Source organism: Magnolia sinica, chromosome 11 (assembly GCF_029962835.1).
Source record: "Magnolia sinica isolate HGM2019 chromosome 11, MsV1, whole genome shotgun sequence".
NCBI classification, from domain to species: domain Eukaryota; kingdom Viridiplantae; phylum Streptophyta; class Magnoliopsida; order Magnoliales; family Magnoliaceae; genus Magnolia; species Magnolia sinica.
Window position 1 is genome coordinate 63,440,571 of NC_080583.1, and position 24,926 is coordinate 63,465,496.

The 24,926-nt window shown below is 40.8% G+C and overlaps 2 protein-coding genes and 1 long non-coding RNA gene across 5 annotated transcripts; 1 reads left to right on the forward strand and 2 right to left on the reverse strand.

Annotated features, from left to right (window-relative positions):
* Positions 1-225: 225 nt before the first annotated feature.
* LOC131219233 (uncharacterized) lies at positions 226-6,429 on the reverse strand. Of its 3 annotated transcripts, XR_009158066.1 has the most exons (6): positions 5,940-6,429; positions 5,739-5,855; positions 4,203-4,316; positions 1,530-1,673; positions 1,023-1,456; positions 226-784 (listed from the first exon to the last, which is right to left on the reverse strand). It is a non-coding gene; the product is annotated as an uncharacterized LOC131219233 (long non-coding RNA). The 3 variants fall into 3 exon arrangements; XR_009158067.1 differs by lacking the exons at positions 226-784; positions 1,023-1,456; positions 1,530-1,673 and having other exon boundaries at positions 4,058-4,316; positions 5,940-6,223; XR_009158068.1 differs by lacking the exons at positions 226-784; positions 1,023-1,456; positions 1,530-1,673; positions 4,203-4,316 and adding an exon at positions 5,083-5,099 and having other exon boundaries at positions 5,940-6,222.
* A 13,136-nt stretch (positions 6,430-19,565) lies between these two features.
* LOC131218130 (peroxisome biogenesis protein 7-like) lies at positions 19,566-20,063 on the reverse strand. The gene has a single exon (XM_058212812.1). It carries the CDS (start codon positions 20,061-20,063, stop codon positions 19,566-19,568), a length of 498 nt encoding a protein of 165 aa, XP_058068795.1.
* Positions 20,064-22,706: 2,643 nt separating this feature from the next.
* Positions 22,707-24,926, forward strand: LOC131219234 (uncharacterized). Its single transcript, XM_058214284.1, has 4 exons — positions 22,707-23,146; positions 23,397-23,469; positions 23,559-23,651; positions 24,905-24,926. The coding sequence occupies exons 1-4, from the start codon at positions 22,987-22,989 to the stop codon at positions 24,909-24,911; spliced, it is 333 nt and encodes a 110-aa protein (XP_058070267.1). The 5' UTR covers positions 22,707-22,986; the 3' UTR covers positions 24,912-24,926.

A 24,926-nucleotide genomic window follows, 5' to 3' on the forward strand; every position in this document is an offset into this window, starting at 1 on the left:
AAAATCCATAGCTAAAGATAGGACTACGGTTATAGTCCACAACGCGACCATAGCTATTGGTGTCATAGTTTTTAATGCCATTCTACGGATTAAATTCGTAGCCATAGAAGTCATGGCTACCGATATTTCGTAGCCATAGAGCAAATCTTTCTTATCAACAAGTAAAAAAAAAAAAGAAGGTGACCCTCATGTATCCTAGTTTATTTCTTATTTTTTTAAAAAAAATTATTTACACCAGTCTATGTAGCTAACGTACCTTGGTTAATGTCAATGATCTCTATGTTGCCAATGATTGCCATTGTTTCCAAGGGACTGGTTTCTTCTGTCGATCTTTGGTGAGCTGTGTAGCAGTAGAAGGCATCAAAACTAGTATTTCGGAGTCTTTCTGTAGGTTCAGGCCCTCAATGCAGCAGATAATCTTATCTTCTGGGCTGGAGTGGTCAGATTCAGAAAATCCTAGGATTTCCCGCTGTGGCTTGTTTGTGGCCATGTTTTGCAGGAGTGATGGTGCACGGGTAGGTATCTATAGTGTTGGCTCAGCGCTTTCGGAATTCAAGCTGCAGGGGGATCTTTTCTTTTAATTTGGTCTGCATCCAAGTCAATGCCTGCTGGGAGCTTCTTGTGTTGCTCTTATGTTTAATGTAGGCTTGGTGGCAACCTCTAGCTATGGGATTGTGTGCTTTCCTTCAGTCTTGGAGCAGGGTTTTGTCTCTTTGCTGGTTGGAGAGGTTATCACCAAGGTCCATCACCAACGCCAACCAGAACGATTGATAAGGGGTAGTTACTGCAAAAATACTTAAAATTAAAAATGTTCAGAAGATCCAAACTGCAAAAATCCCATAGCATGGCTTCCAATAAATACCTAGCCTTAACAATGGCACTAATGGTATCCTATTCTTGTGGACTTAAATGGCCAGGATCCATGTACACTCGTACACTTGGAGCATATTACAAATTGAATATGATGACTTATCCTTAATGTATAAAATCAAGCAAGAGACACCTTAATAACAATGGCTTACTAGTTGATGTCAAAGCACTTGGTCATTTCCATAGCAGGCAAAGTGGCATTCCCCCTAGCCATGGAGAAGTAGACATCAAACCCAGTCTTCTTGGATGAACCCAAATGGTTTTCTTTTCATGAGAGGCAAGTTGTAACATTGTTGCACCATCCTCCTCCCTAAGAGAGAAAAAGGAACATGATTTTAATCATGCAACATCTGCACCTATCTATAAGTGAATTAAATAGACCTCCACAGATGAAATAAATTTGAAGCATATACTTATTTAACAATATAAGAATAAAACGGTTGGTTATAAGTGTCCAAGTGTTGCAGTCCGTGCAGCTGGGGCCACAGTTGGAAGATCCAAACTATTGGTCTTATAGGCCCTCCCTCGGATGGAAGATGCTCCAAAATTCTTACAGCTTGAAGCTCCTAATCCCTCAATCAATATCCTACAAATAGAGGGTTAAAAATATACATCAATTGTCTAGGGAAGCTGGTAAGCTCACCTAAAACTTATTATACCTTGGTTCAGGAATCAGGCTGAGTGCATATCAGATGTCTTAGACATAAACAATCGAAATTGATGGCCCACATTCAATGTTCATGGATGGTCCATCACATTATCAGAGTAGCCTGTTCTTTGAGCCAGGGTACTCCAAGCTGTACCTGAGAGAAACTTTGATCATTGCCATGTATAGAAACTCTCTCGTCAAGCACTGGTCGATCCTGAGTTTGGACTTGGGAAAATTGATTCTACTTTGAAAAGGTATATTACATCCAAACATCGATACATTAATACAAATCAACTATTATATATATCAAGTTACCTCATAGGTGCCAACATAGCTTCTCTATTGAAACCTGAAAAGTGATGTGCTACCGTTCACACTACAACCTGAAAAGTGATGGGCCGAATTCCAAATGGGATCATTCCAGGGTAGGCTTGGAGAGGTTTGTTGGAAATTCACAACACTCAGTTAGCTTCTCTAACTTTCCATGCAAATACAACTTACATAACTTCAGAAGATGTGAAAAAGTCACTGACAGAGGAATTCTTTATCAGCCGATACAACAACACAGACAAAGACTAGACGCAGTCCAATTTGGTAACTGATTCATACAACACCTCAAAATATGCTTCTGACTCTTAAATTTATTCCTAATTTTCTTAGATATGTTAGATTTGCTAGGCAACCGTAAGTCTAATTGCCAGCCCTTACACATCTTATAGTCTTGAGGTTACTTATCTGGTTGAGTTGTGGATATCCTTCTCAGGTGATTTAGTTCACCTGTCTCACTTGGTAACTTTTCTTCAGGAAAATCGTTTAGATATTAAATCCTAAGCAAACTTCTATTACTCATTTTCAAGCCTTCCTTCGTCTTCAGGGATGAACAGAACTAAAAAAAAAGTGCCAAGTAGAGCAATTTAAGGAAGTGTATTGGTTTTGGTAATGTGATTTAAATGCAATTTGATGGCCCATAGATGTAGGCAGAGCATTAACCTTCCCACTACGAACAGAGGAGGGCAATAGTGATTATATCTTCTTAAGCAAAACACAAGTTTCATTCCTCAATGGGGCACAATAGGATAATACAAATTTATAGATATACATTTGTTTTGAAACAGGTCCGCTTAAGGTGTGAAACAACTTCACTTTTTCGCCAGAAGTTTTAGGCAACGTAGGTTACTTTATGGAAAGTAGGGCTGTTCACGAGTTGAGCTAGCTCGAATAACTCGCTTGACTCGGCTCAAGTCAGCTCGGATTGACTCGGCTTGAATGGCCGACTCAGGCTGAGTCAAGCTAATTTTTTGTAGCTCGAGTTGAGTTCGGGCCAAGTTCAACCATGGGGCATTTCAACTCGACTCAACTCGAAGCTCGAACTCGAGCTCAACTCGACTCAATTAATAAGTATATTATTTTCAAGAGAGAGAGTCTCTACCTTACTTTTCTTATAACCCATCTGGTGGAATTTTTTAATTTCTTCTTTTGATTTCAACTCCACAATAGTATGATTTTAATCTCTTGAAAGCTACTTCTTGGGCGAGAAACCTAAGAAATCTGAGACGGGTTCTTCTTAGATTTGTTAGAGCTTTAAGGAAATCCAATGATTTGATTGGCTAGAGCTCTTTACTTGGATTTCTGATCTATGTTCTGCTCTGTTTCTTTTTTAGTACCTGGATTTTTGCTGGTGCAAGAAGATCAAGAACAGATCGGTACTTATAGGTTTCCTCATCCGATTCGAAGCTTTATTTGGTTTTTTCATTGGGTTTTGCTTTGTTTCTCCTAAGATTTTTGAATTTTTCATCAATGGAGGAGGATCAAGAAAAGAATCCATTACTCTCTCACCCAACAAGCTTGAGCTCGACTCGAGATAAACTTGACTCGACTCGACTCGAACCACTAGCTCGACTCGACAGCTTTGGCAAACAAGCCAAGCTTCAATGTTGAGCTCGAGGCCGAGCTCGAGCTCGAGCTTGAACTCGAATATAGCATGGACAAGTTGAGCCGAGCTTGGCCCACATCGACTCGACTCGGCTCGATGCCCACCTCTAATGGAAAGCTTTGTTCTTGCACCTTAGGCATTTAATCTACTTTTATAGCCTATCAAATGATCAAAGTTAGACTTAGCTGAATTTTGTGCAGTAGAAGCTAGATTGTGGCTTGCATCTAATTGACAGCTTTGATCATGCACCCAAGTGAACTCCCCAATGCCGACAGTCTACACTTTCAGTGGAGAAAAGGCCATAAGAAGAATGGTCACAATGTGACTACTAGAGCATTTGAAAGGCCCACAAGAAGAATGGTCACAATGTGACTGTTGGAGTATTTTCCATCAACACTAGGAATGTCGTACCAACCACATTTTTGTACCATGGGCACCGAATGTGTAGATGAAAATCCGAGCTCAATGTCAAAAACTCTCAGTCATACAATGTCTGACACCTAAAAAAGGAAAAGACTGGAAGGAGCCTTGCTAGGCCTACACTGTAAAGAAATTGTTTCTTGTTTTAGCTTTAAACAAGCATATTACATGCCGACATACACACAGGAAAATAAATCAGATATTACTTAAATTGTTTAAGTTGGTATAATAATGAATAATAGCACATTATAGCATGTCAAAAGATAGGTAGCAAAAGCTATATATGTCCTCGTGCTGCAATTTGAAAATTACGTCATCAAAACATCTTACCATCATTGAGGAAAAAAGGATCGTGATAAAAGAAACTGTTAAAAATGGACTCCCATGCTACTATTCTCCACATCCTTAATGTCACTTCGCAAGTGTGGGTCATCACAGCCTCTCCTGTGAGGAAAAAAAACTGTAATTTACATGCTAGAATTTGTTTGCTTAAAAACTATAAAATCAATTGAAGCATCTACTTACTTTAAAATTAGATGAGGATAAAATAGGAGGATTTATAAGTTCCTGTCCATTTGATTGAAGCATCCTTCTGTGAGCATTCCATGCAAGTGGGGGTGTAGTTTGGAGATGCAGAATAATATTTGATCAAGTCTACTACAGATCCTAATCCACTAATCAATGTCCTACAAATGACCGTTAGGAAAAAATACATAAATTTTCTATGAAAATAATGGTGTAAATATTGGATGGTGAGGAACTCCCATTTAGATTTGGTTGAAATATTACTAGCATAAACCAACTTTTAAGCTTGAGATACGAAGTTACTATTTTAATCCAATATCAGCTTCAAAGGATAGGCCAACTTCAAACAAATTCGAATGTTTTTTAATATAAAGGTTTGCTACTCCTACTCACATGATAAGCTAACTATCAATATATAGATGAAACAAAACAAATTAATGTCATAAGAAATAGATCTAAAATAGCAGTTTGCTGCTCCCACTCATATATGGAAGCTTGCCCATCCACATGTGGATAGACTATAGGCCGAAAATCATAGTGAGAAAACTGCTTACACTAAAAGTTACTTTTCAATAAAAGATCAATTAATGTTTTCAATGATTTCAATTAGGGAATCGACACTCAAATCCCTAATTAGGGATTCGAAACTCAAAAATTTCCTGGTAGGTGCTAAGACAAGGACAATAGGACCTTCAGCTTGTTCTGGTCCATAATCAGCAAAAAGAAAAAAACAGATAAATGAAACGTACACAGTTGGATAACTACAACTGTCAATGGGCAAAGCTTGGGCTTAGCAAAATCGAAATTTTGAATAGGGCCAGCCAGATAGGGACATCCAATCAGTTCAAAATCCACGCCAAAGGCAACCCAAGCCCAACTCATTAACAACCATATGGATAACAATATTGAAAATGGAAATTTATATCAAATACAAGCAATTTCAATCTCCCTATAAATAGTAACAAGTGGGTGTGGCTGTGCATTTATATGAACCAATCTGAGAACTCCAGTGTGAGATCCAGACCATTCATCCAGTGGGCTCAATGGTGAATATTCCCAAGCCCAAAGTCAGTCCAGTCCACTCACTTGGTGGCCCACACATGTATGAAACAATGGATGGTTAGAAAATCAAATGTTCCTCATTCAATATACATGCGCAGCCACCCTGTGGATGGACTGGCGCCCTGATTTTTGGAATAGGGGACATTCACCTTGGGGCCTACCTTATGAAGGGCCCGAATCTCACATGCGTGTGAGTGCTTGTCTTGCATTTGCAGATGGATGTTTGCGGGCAGCATGTCTTAAAAATTAGGATTCTTTAAGTGAGTGGAGTAGGCATACCGTTAATGCTATCATACCAGCCACTACACCAATTCTGAAACCCTTCGCAGCAAATTCACCACTGAAATGAATTTGGTCCAAGGATGACGGATTTATACCCTTTTGTATGTCTTTCACCTTTTAGACATTTGCAGCACTATTAGTACTTGACTAATATTAGATAAAGTAGAGATGTTAACTCTACAAAGTTCGGAAACTTACAATTTTAACACCATGCTTTTCTGCATGTGTAATATACACGAAAAAGGTCAAGAGAATAACAAAGATCAAAGGGGCGATCGCGGGCACCCAGAAAAGGCTCTTCTTCTTCTTCCCCTGTAACACTTTTGAGTCATGTAAGAAGGAAACCTTCCACAAGCATGGAGTCCAAGGAATATGAAGCAAATAGAAAAAACTTACATTGTATTTGGCAACTAGTAGGAAAACCAAGAAGACTGATCCTATGGGGATTGTCTGCCAATTCCACTGTGAATGTAGTAAAAGAAAACAGTCAGTGAGGAAAAATGACAACAATCTGTACTTCTAAATTCAGTATTTCTAAACTCATTAGCTTAATCATTGACTGGGTCAGGGAAATTTAGTTTTGGCTTGACTGAGTCATTGGACAACCTAATTGACTTATCATGGTTGCTAGTTTTGAGTTGGTTGGTTTCCATCTCAAATCCAAGCTTTTAATAACTATTAATAATAATCGTTTTTTCTTAAACCTTCTTTAGAGCAAAAAAAATTCCTCTTAAGTAGGTGTAACGCCCTGGGTTTTCAGAACCTGAGTATATGACTCGTTTTTCAAAAATCCGAGTGTTAACTTTTAAAGATAACCAAATTCCATATATATTTTCTTTTTCTTTTTCAGAGTGAGCATTTAGGCGGAATAGAAACAAATCGAGCATAAAAGAAATTGTATATACATTCAAAATGTAAGAGCGGCTACCCAAAATGATTTATACGAACCAATATATCTATGTTAACAACTACATGAATTACAAGATTTAACACATGAGAAATAATAAAATGCATATAAACTCAAGCCGCAACATGGCGCAACTTCTCTTGACAATTATAACCATCCATCATTGACAATTGTACCATGCTCCTCATCAATTCAAACATGAATATCATTTAAACCACATGTACTACCTGTACGGTTATATATTCGATGAATGAATGACTATCTCAGTGTGAATTTTTCTCAAGATTACACACTGCCGCATTAGTCAAGCATAGTTTAAAGAAATAAGGCATCAAAAACAATACATGATGTAATCTTGTTTAAATGTATTAATGCGTGAATGCACATCGACCTGGGGATGCTCATGCAGTTGGACTTGGGCTCGTCACCCATGCATATGGCTGGTCACCAGCGTAGCACTTCACGTACAAGCATAATGACCAAGTCATCGTACATCACGTACATGGGTCGATAGTCGATGGTTTGAGAGCTAACGAAACAATACTACTCTTAGATCTACGGGCATGTGCTATAGCATCCAGAATTAGCCACCCGTCATTGCTCGTATGCTATGAATGCATGATTAGCCAATCCATTATTATTCCGATTATAACCAGCTAATTTAAGAAAGCTCATAGGTCATTACGGGGGGTTTGTCACCTAGCATAGGCCGACAGCTTGGGCATAGTGTCCTATTCCCACCATCCCCGACTCATGAGACTCCAACATTAGGATGTGTAATGGTAACTTCATCAACTAGTAGCCAATATAGTGCCACAAGTGGATCTTACCATCGCATACATATACAGGAATAATTCATCAAGCCACTTAGGGCAAATATCAAATGAAAGCCACATAGGACAAATATCATATCGAAGTCGTAAATGACAAATATTATATCAAAGCCGCAAAGAGTAATTATCACATCAAAGGCGCAAAGGACAAATATCATATCAAATGCGCTAAGGGCGGATATCACATCAAAGCCACAAAGGGTAATTATCACATCAAAGACGCAAAGGGCAGATATCATATCAAATGCACAAAGAACAGATATCATATCAAGCCACAAAGGGCACAGGGATTCGCAAGATGGTAAGTCTACAACAACTTAAGTAAAATGGCCACTAGGTCGGGGGCCCATTATAATCACAATCAGTCAAGTTATATCCCAAGTATGGATGTACATATACAAGTAGGGTTTCCCACTAATAAAGCTACCATTTTAAGTTCCATAAGCAATCCACAAGTAATCCATAAGCATGAGAAGGTATACAAGTGCAACATATATATGTTTATATAGGATAAACGTTGAGCATATAAGTTAGAGATCAAATTCGACAACTAGCGCAAGTAATAGAGATATTAATTATCAACTGTAATTAAAACAGAAACTATCACTTAAACTAATAGGAAAGTGGAAAGCTTAAGGGGAAGAAATCATCACCTCATGAGTCAAATCACCAACTAATGTTGTTAGGAAGCACGTGCACCCTTAGAATCGAATCCTACCATGAATTGTGAAGCTGTACGTGAGATCAATGTTCTACAAAGTATCTATGGTCAAGATTAATATGACCGAGGGCTTGGATTACTTATTTTTAGGATTTTGATGTAGAACTAGGTTTTCATCCTAAAGTTTAGTCCTAGACTTAGATTCTAGGATTTTAATTGTAGTTGGTGTACAATAAATTACAATGTTAATTTAATAATTAAAAAATAAGTACTAACTTTAGTGTTATAAATAGTATTAGCTAACATAGTAATAATAATCATTATGATGATAATAAATACTATGATCTACTGCTAAGGATACTATTTAAGAGAGTTAAATAAAATACTACTATTTGATAATTACAATTTTGTTTATAATAGCTAGTTATAGCATAAATAATCTACTAATGTCTAATCATATATAGTATTAGCAATCCCAATAATAAGTGTGGTAATAATTATGAATATATCAAAACAAGTCTACCTTGGGAAGAAAATGTTGACTCACCTACATCGACTTTGTTCGACCCACGAGCTTGATTTTTTCCCAACTTGAGCAGCTCAACTCAGCGAGTTTCAGCCAAGTCGACTTGGCAACAAGTATCAACTCCGCTCCTCTTCTCTCCTTCTTTTCCTTGCTCACACCCCCCCCCCCCCCCCCTACTTCTTCTTTACTCGTCCAACCACCCAACTGGCAACCCAAACACAACTCAGATTGGATGTGTCCAGTCTTTCTGACCCGACAACTGCCCATGACCCAAGCTCCCTTTCTCTCTTTCTCTCTATTTTCTCTCTTTTTCTTCACCTCCTTATGTTCTCTCTCTCTCTCTCTCTCTCTCTCTCTCTCTCTCTCTCTCTCTTCACCTCCGGCATGTCCAACGAGGTTACCAGGCCCAAAACTCACCCAACAACTTGCCCCGATTCATGCGCAGTGAGTCAGCAACGAGTTGACAGTTTAAAACAGTCTCAAACCTAGTCGACTCAGTGACTCTCCCTCCACGTACTTCTCTTCATCTTCTTCCTCTTTTCTTCCTGCTTCTCTTCTCTCCCTAGACTTCCCAAAAGTATGGACTGGACCAAACCCACGCCCAACTCAGACGGACAGCAGCCCTGACTCACACAACTCGACCCAGCGACTCGGCTCGGTTCGAGCTGGTGCAGTAAGGCACCCACTCTCTCTCTTCTTCCTCTCTTCCTTTTCTTTCTTACTCTCACTCTCTAGCTGGACCAAACTGTGGCTGGACTCGTTCTAGTAACTCTGTCGGGCCAGATCTCAGCTACTGAGTCGGCCCAGCTCAGTGTGGCAGCAACAATGCTCTCGCAGTTGATGGGAGTGCAGCAACGACCTGCTCTCTCTCTCTCTCTCTCTCTCTCCTCCTCCTCCTCCTCCTCCTCCTCTTTCTTCTCCCTTCCTCCAACACCAGGGGCACCTTCAGACAAAGAGAGTCCGAACAATACGCACTCGTACTGAGTCTGAATCGGTTTAGTGCAGCGGGGAAGATGGTGCGGCTCCAATGGCGAATCGAGACTCGATAGATTGATCTTCATTCCACTGCTTGTGTGCGGTCTGGTTCAGCTATAGGGAGCTTCGGGACATGTCAGATCAAAGCTCGATGAAGCTTTAGTCAGTGGATTCGGAAGGAGAAGAAAACGGCGGGTCTCTAGGGTTGTTGCAATAAGAGGAGAAGCGGCACTGGTGTTTGATCTTCGTTGCCCTTTTATTGCGTCTTAGACTTTCTCAGCACCGTTGGATGAGAAGGAACGGACTGGATTTCGACAGTTGTCTGGCTTCTAGAAACAAGCAGCCGAGATATTTTTGGTGTTGGTTTTCCATGGGAGCCCTAATCCGCGTGAAGCTACTGATGGTTAAGATGGACCTGTTTGGACGATTCAGATCACGACAGACACCCCTCATGGATCGCCAGCCTGTCGCACGGAAGTTTCCGTTTTCGGAAACTCTCGACCGCACGCAATTCCACAACACCCGTGTGCATGAACCCGCACGAACGACGTGGCTTTGCTCTTCCGGGGATGCTCTATCAGATGGACAGTTCGGATCATCCTGATGTGGGATGATGGTGGTCCGAGCATCCCAACGGACGTCGTCTGTTCGAGCTGTTGTTGGGCGAGAAAGGAGGGAGAGGAACTTCCTCATTAGGCACGGGTCAAACATGGTTTGAACATGCCTTTTGGTTTGGTGCTCCGCGGCTGTGCACAGACTTTGTACACGCACCCTAGATGTGAGGCCCATTGTGATGTCTTTGATGAATCCAGTCCATTGGTTCATTTTTTCAAGACCTCTTTAGGATATGGGATTGAAGATGAGGCAGATCCAAGGTTTAGGTGGGCCCCATGACTCAATTTCTATGATGAAACGACCGTTGTCTAACGAACTAACAGCGGTGTTTCCTCTAATTTTAATCTATTCCAATCCAACGGGTCCTTTGGACTTGCTTGGGTGGGAATGGACAATAATCTCAATGGCTAGATGATTCAATGGTGATGGTTAAGTGGTGAACTGGTAGATTGAGGGTTGTGGGCCATTCTTTTAGATATGGGTGTTTAGTTATGGATTATCGTCGATCTGATGGCCACATTGCACCCAAATCTAACCCTCAAAGGTTATCAAGGTTTCCAATCTAGTTTAGATGGATTCTTAAGGGTAGTCTTCATAATTAGGTGGTCAAACTACATGATCAAATAATGAATTGATCAATAGGGTGTTATGGACATGATGAATGGTGGATCTCGTAATCCATAACTTTAAAACTACGACGGTCGGTTAGATTTGTTTATCAATTAAATTAAAATCCTAAGAATGGGTTTTTCTAATGACTTGATGGTCCATCTTAAAGAATAACAGATGGATAGCTTGATATATGGATGGGGACTATTTTCAATGGTCGGATTTAAATTGGAATATATGCACATGAATATTCGTTTAAGCTAGGTTTGTACTTATACTAAGTTGTGTTACTCGGTAGCACCCAAGTACGAAAAAGTATGGGGTATTACAATAGGACACCCTTATCTGATTTTTTTCACCCATGACTTTCGAACACTAAACCCTATTTTTGCAAAATACCTATTGCAAAACTCATATGCACTATCGTCAGAAGTAAACTCCATTCTAAGTTTTGGTTCTTCACCTAACATCTCATCCATATTAACCAGTACATCTTGTTTTGCTTCTTCATCGTCTACTTCTTTCTTCTTGATCATTCATTTCAATATCAAAGTCTAACCTTCGACCTAATTGAGAAACTGCTTGATGCTCCAATGTATTATCATCTATGTCATGAATTGACCTCAATTTTGACAATTTAAATTGTGTTAGTATGCAAATAAGAAAAACCAAATTTAATGGTGATAAAAATACATTAAGCCAACTGTCACACCCCAAACCCGGAAATCGGATTCATAGAAATCCCGATTGCCGAATCTGGTGCTGACAGCCTCCGTAGTACCCCATTCTCGGATCCTAGCGTTCACAAGCCAGATTCCGATCCTGGGATCCTACAAGGAGGATTTTTTTTTTTTTTGCCAATGTACATTTATCTCGTAATAAGCATAACCACAAGTATACCCAAATCATAAAGGCAACATCATCATCACATATCCACTAATATAATCATTTGAATACAATGCTGAAAGGGAAATACATAAATCGAAATCAAAGCTCCAGAATACAACTGCACGCTCCAAGCTCAACGCTGCTGCAACCTAAAAACACCTGCACGCATCTATCGTGCATAAGCTTATAGAAAGCTTAGAGGGTGGTGTAAGTGTGTGCACAAGGTAAGTGCCAAGTATTCGATACAATGCCATTATCATACAAACTGGAAGTACTGGTAATCCATAAACCGTACAATATCGGAATAAGCAAAGATACTAGCAAGATCATGAATTATCTGAGTAAACAGAAATACTCACAAGATCATAGATCATACGATAACAGAGTAAGTGGAAATATGAACAAGTCCATGAGCCAATCGATATATACGCAATATATAACAGCTACGCAAACGAGGAGTCATAAAGAGCCAAATATCAAATGTAGAGGATGCAATACAATATACATTTCTGATGAGTAACACAAATAGCATCAGTCGTACTTAGACCATATAACCATATAAATGCAATTGGGTATATAATTCCTTATGTGTTCACAAACACGTCAGCCATATCTAAACCATATAAATGTAGAAACACAGTAACCCAAGATGTCGTATGCCGCGGATGTAATGCAATATGCGGTGCGGATGGAATGACCATACTGGAGTGTGAAGTCGGGATGGTAGTACGTAGTATCGCAGGCTATGGGGTCCATCACAAGAGACTTCTATCCAAACCAGTCCCATACCTAAATTTGGATAGTCAGACTCAATGTGGTAGACTCCTGATCTCAGGTTAGTCGCGCGCCCCAACCGAAATCCTGGCCATTACGAAGGCACACGTATCAACTAGTTGCTTACCACCAACCCGAGTAGATAGTGAATGAATGAATGTATGAATGAGTATGCAACTCCTGCTCACTAAATCCACATATCAGTACGTACATCTCGGGATCATCACCGGGTTTAGTACACTCCAAATGGCACTGCCGCTCTCCCGGCCGCAGCCCAAGTGAGCATAAGAAACCTCACTATCCGCCTTGCCAATAGTCCGCCAATACTACCAAGCACGTCGATAGCGGACCCATTCACGAGCTGGTCAAACTCGGCCTAGTATTGCCCCCTACCCTCGGGCGAGTAAGGCCACACCCCCTCCCAACCGACCACGACACGGTGGGAGACGCGGCCTCCGGTATTTGGCACTCGGGCGCTCATGTATCCACTCGGTCTCGACGTTGGGCGTCTCCGGCCACGGAGGTTTAGGAATTTTCACCCGGGGACATCTATGGCGCCGTATGCTAGAACCAAACATTTCGGTGTCCTATTTGGCCATCCACGATATGTCCGTGGAGGCTACGACACTGATGTCGCTAGGGCGTATAATAATCATAATGCGAGATGCATGAGTCATACAATCCGTCATGCATCGATCCTGCACATACCGTGTGCTCATGTGAGATAACCTCCACCTATCGTGAGTCTCATAACAACATGCGCAATGACATATGCAATGATCAACCACCTCTCATAACAAACATGCAGATGATGCGTATGGGCATGTATCATGATGCTATCCTGTCACATACTCATAATCGGTATCCACAACCAGCATCGATAATCGACCTCGACCATGTGGACACTTAACCAACATTGCCCCCAAGGAATGGCCTACATAGAGTCAAACATATAATGGGCCCACGGCCTCACACAAGGGCCTAATATACAACACAATGGGTCTTACTCAAAGGCCACATATACACAACAGGTGGACCCTGCTCATGGGTCTAATACATATCACAATGGGCCTTGCCCATAGGCCATGAATACATCACAATGGGCCTTGCCCATAGGCCTCAAACACAGGACATGTGGGCCCTACACATGGGTCTTGAATTCATTAAATGGACCATGCATCATAGGCTTAATACATATCACAATGGCCCTCAACTACGGGTCACATATACATCATGCAGGTCTCGACAATCGGCCATGGCAATCGAATTTGATACTCAGAATCGGCCTCGACAATCGGAACCGGCCAATACAATCGACCTCGACAAATCGACACCGATAATCTACATCGATAATTAGCACCGACAATCAGCTTTGATAATCAACACCGACGACCGGTCACATAGACAAGACTGGGTCCATAGATGAACATCTGATCAATCATAATATAAAGATCAGCCCTCGACCATGGTTATATCAAATCTGGTAGCATGGAGCCATCCGTCCATGGTAAATGGGGCCCACTTATTTAGGTTAACCCACTAAGAGAATGATGAGAATGGGCCTGATAAGGCCTAAGGAAGGGTCACAATGTGGACATCCAACCATCACTGCCCAGCAATGTGGACATTTAACCAACATTACTCCCAAGGAGTGGTCCACATAGAGTCAAACATAAGATGGGCCCAAATATCCAACAAGTGGGCCTCAAATAGTCATCACAGGTGGGCCTTACACATACAGCACGTGGACCTACACATCACGGTGGGTCGATACATTGGGCCGCACGCCACACCAATGGGCCTCAATTCAACAAGTGGGCCGCATCAATGAGCCAAAAATACATCTCAATGGGCCTCATCACAAGAGTAGGAATATTTCACAATGGCCTCACTAAATGGGTCGGAAACACATCTCAATGGGCCACGACGTATGGGCCGAGTATATATCACAATGGGCCACGACCCATGGGCCGCAACCCGTGGGCCTCAAATACAAGTGGGCCACATTAATGGGGCCCATATATAAACCTCAGGTGGGCTCTGCTCATGGGCTTCAAATACATAATATGTGGACCCTACCCATGGGTCTTATACACATCAAATGGGTCACGTGTCATGGGCCTAATACATGTCACAATAGGCCTTGCATCAATGGGCCGCCCTAATGGGCCTCGTACACATCAAGTGGGTTGTATCAAATAGGCAGCACTAATGGGCCTCGACCCATGGGCCCTGATATATATATATCATAATGGGGTGCCTGCCCTGGATGGCATGGATAAAGATACATCAAAGTGGGCCTGACAAATGGGCCACAACATACATCAAAGTAGGCCTCATAACATGGTCATACATACATCAAATTGGCCACATCAATGGGCCCCATGTATGTTAAATGGGTCACACTCAATATAAGTGGTGATAATGATTTCCACTACTAAAATTTTCAAGGTCCGCCATAACATTTATTTCCCATCTAATCTAATCATAGGGTCTCAAGATTTCAAAGATAGCCGTTCAATCCTCACCGTGCACTATGGTCCACTTGATAAGTAAATCTGACTTATTTTCGTCCCAAACCAAAAAAAAAAGGATCATTTTCCAAAAATGGTTGGACGGTTGGATGAAACACATGCATCATAGTGGGTCCCATAGGGATGGAAGGAATAGATAAGTCACATGTTCCATGATGGAGGTCCACAGTTGTGGACACAACACATACATAAATAAGTCTTAAGTAAGACCCACCAAAATGTTTATTTTCCACCCAACCTAGGGCCCAACATACTGTCCATCCAAAATGAGGCCAACATGATGTTTATCTTCCATCCAAACTAGTCATAGGGTCACATGGGCCTAGGGCCCACTGTAATATTTATTTATCATCCAACTTGGGCCACTATAACATCTATTTGCATCCAACCTGTTGATAAGGTCTTATAGACCTGGGGCCCACCAAAATGTTTATTTCCATTCAAACCTGTTGATAAGGTCATACAGACCTGGGGCCCACTACAGTATTTATTTATTTATTATTATTATTATTATTATTATTTTTTCAACCTTGTGATAGGGTCACATGATCATGGGACCCACTGAAATGTTTACTTGCATCCAATCTGTTGATAAAGTCGCATGGGCCAGGGGCCCACTGCAATGTTTACTTACCATACAACCAGTTCATAAGGTCACGTGGGCCTTTGGCCCACTGTAATATTTATTTGTCCACCAAATTTATTCTTTTTTTTGGGTATGGTTATGTGGTCCTGGGGGTCCACCATGATGTAGTTCACAAATCCAACCCATTCATTATGTGTGTCCCACCAATTTAAGGGTCCAAACCGAGTTTCAGGTGGATCCAAGCTGCATGTGGACCCCAGCAGTTGATTCCATGTGGCTTGGCATACCACCGCATGAAAGGTGATGGTGTGGGCCATTCGAGAACTTTTTATGACTGATTTTTGGAACCAACGCATCATAAAAGGGGACCTATTAAATGAACGGCATGGATGTAGAACATACATCATGGTAGTGTCCACAACTGGGGCCAAGGGGGGCCTCCCTGTTTAACGTTAGACGTCCAGACTCCTCTGGACGTCAAGTAGCAAATGCATGCCACATACATATATTTATTTATTTATCCTAGGTGGGACCCACATTAATCAGATCTACTCCGTCCATTGTATGTGTCACACAAAATTAGGGGTCCAAAACAAGTTTCATCTGCATCCAAATTTCAGGTAGGCCCCACCAAGTGATTTTATATGTTTTAGGCATATCTTCACATGATTTTATATGGTGTGGCCCATCTGAGTTCCGTATACGGCTGATTTTTGGGGAGACCACCTGGTCCGAGGGGACCCATCAAATGCATGGCGTTGATGTTCGAAAAGCATCACAGTGGGGCCCACAACTAAGGCCGTGAGGCCAGCCCGTTTGTCCGCCAGCAGCACCCACGCACGCTGCTGCTGACAGCAGCGTGTCCTTGTGGTTTTTTTATTTTTTTATTTTTATTTTTTATTGTTCTCGAGGTTTTTCATATGTGGGGCCCGTGTCTTGAGAATCCACTCCGTCCATTAGATTCCATGGCCTAAGACGGATCAAACGAGTCCGCTATGCAGTATGTTTTTGGCGGGTAGGGACATCAAGGTGGGTCCTAATGGATCTTAAAGGTAAAAAAAGTTGTTTCCCCCGCCAGGGCCCGCCAGAAAATCGGATTGGATTCATTCTTTGGCTCAACGCGTAAAATTGGCTTGGAAATGAAATGGATGGTGTGGATTCGATTTTTACATCAAGGTGGGGCCTACATAAGTAGCCTGCCCCAAAAGTTCTCCCCCCTCTCCTTTTTTTTTTTTTTGGCAGACAGTGCATTGCTCCTACTTGTGAAAAACGTCCGACGCTGGACGGACCGTGTGCACTAATTGTTGAAGGTGGGTCCCACGTGTGGGGTCCACATGGACATGGCCCACTTGATTTGGGTCAATCTTATATTTATGTTTTCCAATTGCCGTTAAGTGGGGCCCACATGGCTTGGACGGCCGTAGGGTCCATTTGGTGGATGGCTTGGACATCACATACATCAAGGTGGGGTACATCCAGATGGGCCACACGGCCACATTATCATACCAAATTAATGAGAGAAAAAGAGAGAGAAAGAAGCACCCACCTCGAGATCTCTTCTTCCTTCTTCCGCCAATGCATGATAGAGCCCCAAAGAAACAATTTCAATGGTGGAGATGATCATTGGATGGTGGAGATGGGAGATAAGGAGGTGGGCCACACTAGCTCTCTCATGGGAGCCATGGACGTGGGTTGCTCCATGGAGGGATTGCTTGGAATGGAGAGAAGTGAAAGAGAGAAATGATGTAAGGGAGTGATGGGAGAGAGGGATGGTGAGGTAATGGGAATTAATGAGTTTGACTTATGGGGAAAAGAGAAGGTAAGGTGGTATGGTAGGGTGATGTCACCCCTAGGGTGACATCATAGTAATTAATGTTTCTAGGGAAGTACAACAATAGGAATAGGTGGGTCCCACAATCAAGCGATCAACGGCCTAGATAATGCACGGGCCGGATCTTATAATCTGAGCATCGTATTGACGCACAAGACGCATCGTCGGAACCGCGGCGACGGCACGGTCAAAATGACATAGGTCTCATTTTGAGTCGGCTCGGGTTTACAGGATGTGACTTAAGAGCATGCGTCAATGCTATCTACTCGTCCCGAGTCGCCGAAACTCGACTAGAGGGAACCGTAGAAGTTTATGGAATGGTACAGGCTAGGTTACGAGTCTTACACCAACCATCCAACACTATAAAAGGTAAACCTTTACTTCTTCATTCAAAACATATAAAAATTAACAAATAGGTTTCCAAAAGAAAAGGCATTCAAACCATTCCATAAATCATTCATAATGCATACAATGCACGCAAGGATTTGTAACAAGATTCATCATTTCATATATAAAATTCAACTTCAAATTTCATTTATAACTATATTATGTATAATCTTTTGTTTTCTAACTTAATTTATTAAATTAAAAGAGGGAAATAGAGTTTCCAAAACAAAGAGAAAGGGTGTGAGATCCCCACAAAAGCTAAAGAGGCCACTGAATAGTTAGCGTCAAGATCCACCAGGGAAAATGAAATGTTCAGCCCTACGAGTCAGGTTCACCCCTTTTACACAACTAATCATACTAGGGCTCACCCCTTCCTCATGTTCGAATTCAGGTCAAGTCAGGTTCTGGATTGGGTCATTTTGAGGTGGGGTCAAAGCTACACATATACAAATTGCATTCGAATTCTCACAACTAAAATTAAACTATAGAAAATCTGACTTCTTATGACAAAATCAACTAACTAAACCAACCACTATCATAAAAATCCATCCATCAGCCATCATACAATGCCATCAACAATTTCTGCTTAGGCAACCGTCTTCAAGGAATGAATCTAGACTGTCCATAGTTTCAAACTTACAACCTAGGGGACACCATGAAAGAATCATACTGGTTAGATGATCCTATCCACTTGAAAGCTAGCCGTCTGTTTTTTTATGACCATCTTTTATCTAAGTTGTATGCCATGGATGGATAGTTAGGATCATCCGTTGAAAGTGATTTGTTAGAATCATAAGCAATCCATTATCCATGATAAGAACCAAAAAACCCTAATTACAGATTTTTAATTTCGAGTTCCTCACCTCCAGACATAGTAAATGATAATCAACCATACAAAATCCCAAGCTGGGATTGAGCTCGTCCAAAAATAAGGGATTACAAAATCAGAAATACCAATTAGGGATTAAAATTTCAAAAAGCCCCATTAGGAAATTGAAATTTCAAAAAACCCCCAATTAGAGATTTTTAATTTGGAACGCCTATTAGAAAAAGAAGAAGAAGAGGACAAAAGAGAAAGAGGAGAATACCACTGTTGCTACAGAGAGAGAGAGAGAGAGAGAGAGAGAGAGAGAGAGAGCCGCTGGTCATGGGGTTGCGAGAGAGAAAGAGATGGTAAGAGCGAGAAGGGACGAGGATTGCATCTCCGGAGAAAAGAGAGAGAGTCGATCGGGTGAGCCAAATGAATTAGGGCGCCCCTTTTTTTCTTTTTATCGGTCCCTTTACCGGCAGCCGGTAAAGGGTAACCCTAACCGACGGCTCTGCATCTTTTTCTTGTAGTGCAAGTAGGAGAAAATGTAGCAGCTGTTGCTGAAACGAGAACTAGATCTTGAATTTTAGTCCTTCATACCTCAGGCAGTGCATATTGACACACATAAACTAAACCATCTTCACCATAGCTAGCCAACTGACCCTCGACTAGCTTGCTCATAGCCAAACCTATCACTTCTGCCCTATGAGGTTCGTACCTTGTGAATCGTATGTCTTCATCCTCTAGCCCATAATCCCACAGTACCACTGTATGATCATTTGAGGATGATGCGAACTGGTACTCCCTGTGAGACAAGAACTTCACCCTGCAGACCCAGCTGTATGGATCATTTCCAAGATTTTAATGGGTATGTTGGTCTGTGTGATGTCTCACACCTTGATGTGGTTCCTGTCTGACGTTGCAATAGCAATGCAGCTTTTCCCATGCCAGTTCCAGTCACAAGAGAGGAGACGTGAGTCATCAGCTTTGATGGTAATCCCATCATTCCCATTACGAATGTCCCTGATGCAGAGGTTGCCATCATGACATGTGGAGGCATAACAGTTCGGATCTTGGGGATTCCAAGTGACACATGTCACAAGCGTAGGGTGTCTGAAGGTGTATTTGGGGTTTGGTTGATCAATGAACCATTGGTTGACGATCCCATCAGAATAGGCTGAAAGGAAGGATTCGCCGTTTGTATGCCAGTCGACGGATAATGTATGACTGTCGTTGTTTGTCAAGAAGGATTTGCGAGGGTTGTTATCGTCTTGATTAAGGTCTATGAGGCAGGAGCCTCCCTCATTAGTTTCTACAATGATATGATTGGGATTGGTTGAGGACCATTTGCAATCAAGAAGTGATGGAATGGGGCGATGAAGGAACATATTTGGTTCAGCTGTGGAGTGTAGGTGATGAGAAAGCTACGATGGATGGGTGTGTAGTTGGTGGTGACACCACCAAAACCTTGGTCCAGGAACAGCTACATATTTGGTTTAGAAACAAATTAGGGCCGTTCCTAATTAAAAATGGTTTGAAACCACTCCCAAGCGGTCCTAAAATTATCTGCGCACCATATTTTCTCTCGTTTTTCTACTAATTAACAATCGCTCTCCTCTACTCTCCCAAACCCTTCTTCAAATTCACGATCTTGCCAAGAAGCCAACAAAGAAGAAGCCCGCCGCAGAGAAGCCGGCGGAAGAGAAGAAGGCGAAGAAAGCTCCTGCAGAAAAGAAGCCAAAAGAAGAGAGGAGGCTTCCAAAGGAAGGATGATCGACCAGAGACAAGAAGAAGAAGAAGAAGAGATCGAAGAAGAACACTGAAACTTACAAGATCTACATCTTCAAGGTATTGAAGCAGGTCCATCCTGACATTGGGATCTCCAGCAAGCTCATGGGGATCATGAACAGCTTCATCAATGACATCTTCAAGAAGCTAGCCTAGGAATCGTCGAGGCTGGCCCGCTACAACAAGAAACCGTTGAGTGTCAAATATTGCATATTCTCCCCTATTTATATTTTGGTTTTATGAACATGATAATACTTAAAGGTATATTTTATACATGTTTGTGTTGCAAGGTGAATTTGAGAGGCTAGAATGCTAAAAGCATGGATTTAATGCTCAAGAGTCACCTAGGCAAATGATGGATCTTAAGAGACCTATAATGAAGAATTCACATACTAAAGATTCAAGGAAACTAAGTACAAAAGCTGAAAAAAAGGACTTGAAAGACTTCAGAATCCACATCAGAAAACAGACAGGTTCGGTTCGACCGAACCCATGTTTGGTCTGACCAAACCTGCACAAAACAGTCCAGCGATAAACGATGGATTTCAGAAGCTAATTCGGTTTGACCAATGGACAATTCGGTTCGACCGAACCCCAGCTCTGTCCGATCGAAGGGAGGATTCGGTGTGACTAAAAGTACACAAAAAGCTCTAGCACTGAGAAGAGTTAATTCAATTTGACTGAAGATTAATTCGGTCCGATCGAACTCAGCTAAGTCCGACCGAAATCGGGCAACTGCTGAAAAGGAATCCTTTCCAAATTCGGACTTGACTTCGGATTCAACTTTGATCCGACCGATGCATAACGCGGCTGCGTAAATTAAGATGCTTTCGCAATCGGATTGCGGAAATTCCGAGTTGGTGTGTGAGCTTCACAACTATACATAGGATTCCTTAGGGCGTTTCTAGGTGTCATCTAAGGTTTGAGGAGTGGAGCCAAAGGGTGGAAAGCCGCCACCAAAGGTCTTTCTTATTTTTCCTTAGTTGTTTTTATGTTTTATTTAAGAGTTCTTAGTTCAATCATGTCTACGGCTGGCTAAATTTCTTAGTTAGGGCTAAGAGGTGAAGCTTGTAGCGTGATTGAGATGTTTACTTTGCTTTGATTAATGTTTGTATTAAACTTCATTGATTTCTAGTTGATTTTAAGAAAGATTTTCAGTTTTCTATGGTTTGTTGTGACTCAAATTATAATAGACGTTGCGATAGCTTTAAATATCTTCTTTTCTTATTTGAGATTATTGGATTGGTAAATCCTATTGTTTGATATAGTATTTTGGGCATGGTTGGGTGATTGAATCCCTTCTAATCTTTATAATTTTCTTCTATTGATGTTAGATCAATGAGAAATTCAGAAATTTGATCATCTTCATTTTCAATTGGATAAGATAAGACTCTGATTCCAGTTGAATATCTTGAATTAAGTAAGGTAGCAAGTGGATCCTTGGCACCTTAGGTCCCACCTTTAAATTCACAAGTTTCAATATACAATATTTACAATTACTCCCTTTATTTCAGATTTATAATTTTGATCTTCTTCTGGCTTTAATTCTAATTACTTTTAGAAACATATCAGATTAGTCACCGTGAATTCGACCTCGGTCTCACCGAGGTTATTACTACATCGCGACTCGGGGTTGTGAACAGAAACCCACCATTACGTCGAGGGAGATCCGGCCGTCCATTCGTCCCGTCATCCCGAGAGAACTCGCCAAGCACTTCTCCCACCCAACCCCTGTCAAAATCCCCATCTCCTTCCGAAACCTCAAACTTATCCCTGTCAAAACCCCCGTCAATGTCCGCACCTAGCCCCTTTCAAAACACAAAACCCCTATAGATCGAAACCCATTGCAGCCCCTGTCCGGCAGCCTCCCACCCAACCCCCCTCCCATCTCCTTCAGAAACCTCAAAACCATCCCTGTCAAAACCTCAATCTGTAAAGTATTGGGACTGGTTTTAGTGCTTTTTATTTTAAGAGGTCTGCTTCTGCATCATCTCTGATTTTGTTTTTCAATTATTTGTTATATGCATTCCACAATACTACTGCATAGATTAGTTTTGTGGAATTGCCATAGTTTTGCTATTTACCGGCTTAATTTAGTATTGTGAGAATTTAGCTTTTGGATACATGTCTTTTTGTAGCTTTTTTGCTGATATGGAGTAGTTTTGGGGAACTGCCATAGTTAATTTCCTTTGACATCAACTACCAACAAAAGTGGAGTGGCACTATCTCTGATTTTAATTTGGATTAGGAAAATGAGATTTTTCTTTTTTTCGTTCTTTCTTTCTAATTATTTTGAGAGATTAGGTAAATGAGATTTTACATCAGTCCAAGTAAGGAAATAAGTAGAAAATATTTATAGAATGAAATAAGATGATTACATGTTTGTTCTGCATCTGTCTTTATCAAGTGCAGCTAGCTTGTTTTTGATGATGTTCAAGACTACATTCTTATAAAATGCTCTGATCATGCATATATGTTTCTCAATTTTGTTCCTATTTATGTGGATTGCCAAAGAAACTGACTATGAAGTATAAAGATACACCTCATCAGAGAAGCAAAATGGAAAAAGAAAAGGTAATGAGTGATCATCAAATTCAACATTCTGATATCTGGATTTATTTCAGGCATACTGGCGTATGGTGTTCCAAGAAGCAACTTGAAGCTTTTCTCTTTGATGCAAAAGGTTTGGCTCTTACGTAACATTACTTTCCCTTGTTCTCCTGGTCTAGGAGTTATTTTATGTTAATTTTATAAATAGTTCTCTTTAGAGAATGTTGTGGTTTACTGCCTGTCCTATAATTATTAGTTCATAAGCATGTGCTTTTGTAGATCTCAGTGGCATAATTGATGTATAAACTGTTTCACAGTTTTCTATGATTGAATTTGTGTTTATTCGATTGATGGTTCTTATATGTATGGGCATCCCTTTGGAGAGTGCTTGTTGTCTACATTGGTCTTTTCACTTAATTTTCCTGCCTTTTGCTTTGGCGTTCTTGGATCTTATAAGTTAGTATTACTTGATACATCAGTAAAGTTCTTTTGTTTTAATTACAAAAAAGGCTCTTGATTGTCACATATTTCTTTGTGCTTTTCAGAAAAATGAGTGGCTATCAGTTCCCTAATTTGGAGATTGGGATCAAAAGCATGATGTGTTGGATTATTCCATGGACTTTTCATATAACACCAAGGTTCAGTGTCTCCAATCAACTGAGAGCATTTTTTTATTTTTATTTTTATTTTTTTATAATGGCGATGTGGGATGTTTGTTTGTCATCCATAATAGATGGCTGATGTGGGATGTCTGTTTTTTAATTATAGAATGATCAGCACAAATATTGCTTCTTTCTCAATTAAACAATCTCTGCCTGGTAGAATAGTTGAAGTACTCTCAAAAAAAAAAAAAAGAAAAAAAAAAGAAAAAAAAGAAAAGAAAAAAGATCTTTGGTAAGTACATTTCTTTGACAAAGCTTCCTGGAAACTATACTAATGATAATTGCCAACTTCATGCATATGCTGCTTTTGGATTTGAAAGTTTAATAACTGGGGAACTCATTGTGGAGCTCCACAGTGTTTCTTCTTTCCAAGTCATCAATATTCTTCTATTGGGCAAGATACAGTTAATGACGTCAAAAACCTGCATGCTACCTATCATCATCTTTCCAAAAAAATGTTTGTAGTTGGCCTTGTACAAGGGTATGGAATCGGTTGTCAACCGGGTCTTTCTATTTTCATTTATGAAATTAACATCTTGTAGCTGCAGTTGCATTTGTTGAGTTGGAATATGTAAACTGAAAATGAACCTCAACCAGATTTTGTTGGTGTGGCATTTAAAAGGATCATCTCAAGGAAGATCTACAAACAAGTGTAAAATTGACGAGTGTACCACATTGAAATATCTTGATTTGTCATATGTATTTCATTTGGAAAAATCCTGGCGTGACTCCCTTTTAAAGTAAGATATTGGTTGATCTGATTGACTTGTGAAATGCCTCCATTGTTACCTTTCACTTGACTATTTATTTCTATGGTGAAGTACTAGTTATCATTCAAACTAGAGTGAACGATATCACAAATTTTGGGAAACCTGAAATCTTACAATCTATTTATTCAGAATTTTAGATTGGGTTGGGTTAGGATGTTGTTTGGGCTGTGCTCCGAGATCCGAATTTTAAACTCCAAAAGTCAGTAGAGAGATTATTGCTACCTACCTGAAGTAAGATGCAAAAATGATCTGATAAAGCTGTTCCTCAGGCTTGTATGGACTTGAAATATGGGTGTTTGAGCCTTGCAGTCTAAGCTGGAAAAGTACAATCTGTGAATCAAGCATGGTTTTTCCGCTTCATTACCCTTGAAATATGGGTGTCTGAGCCTTACACTAGCATGTGTTTGATGCTTCCTTACACTTTTCTTCATAAAACAATGAGTGCCTTTTCCTTTTCAGGCATTAAGTGCTTTTTATGGTG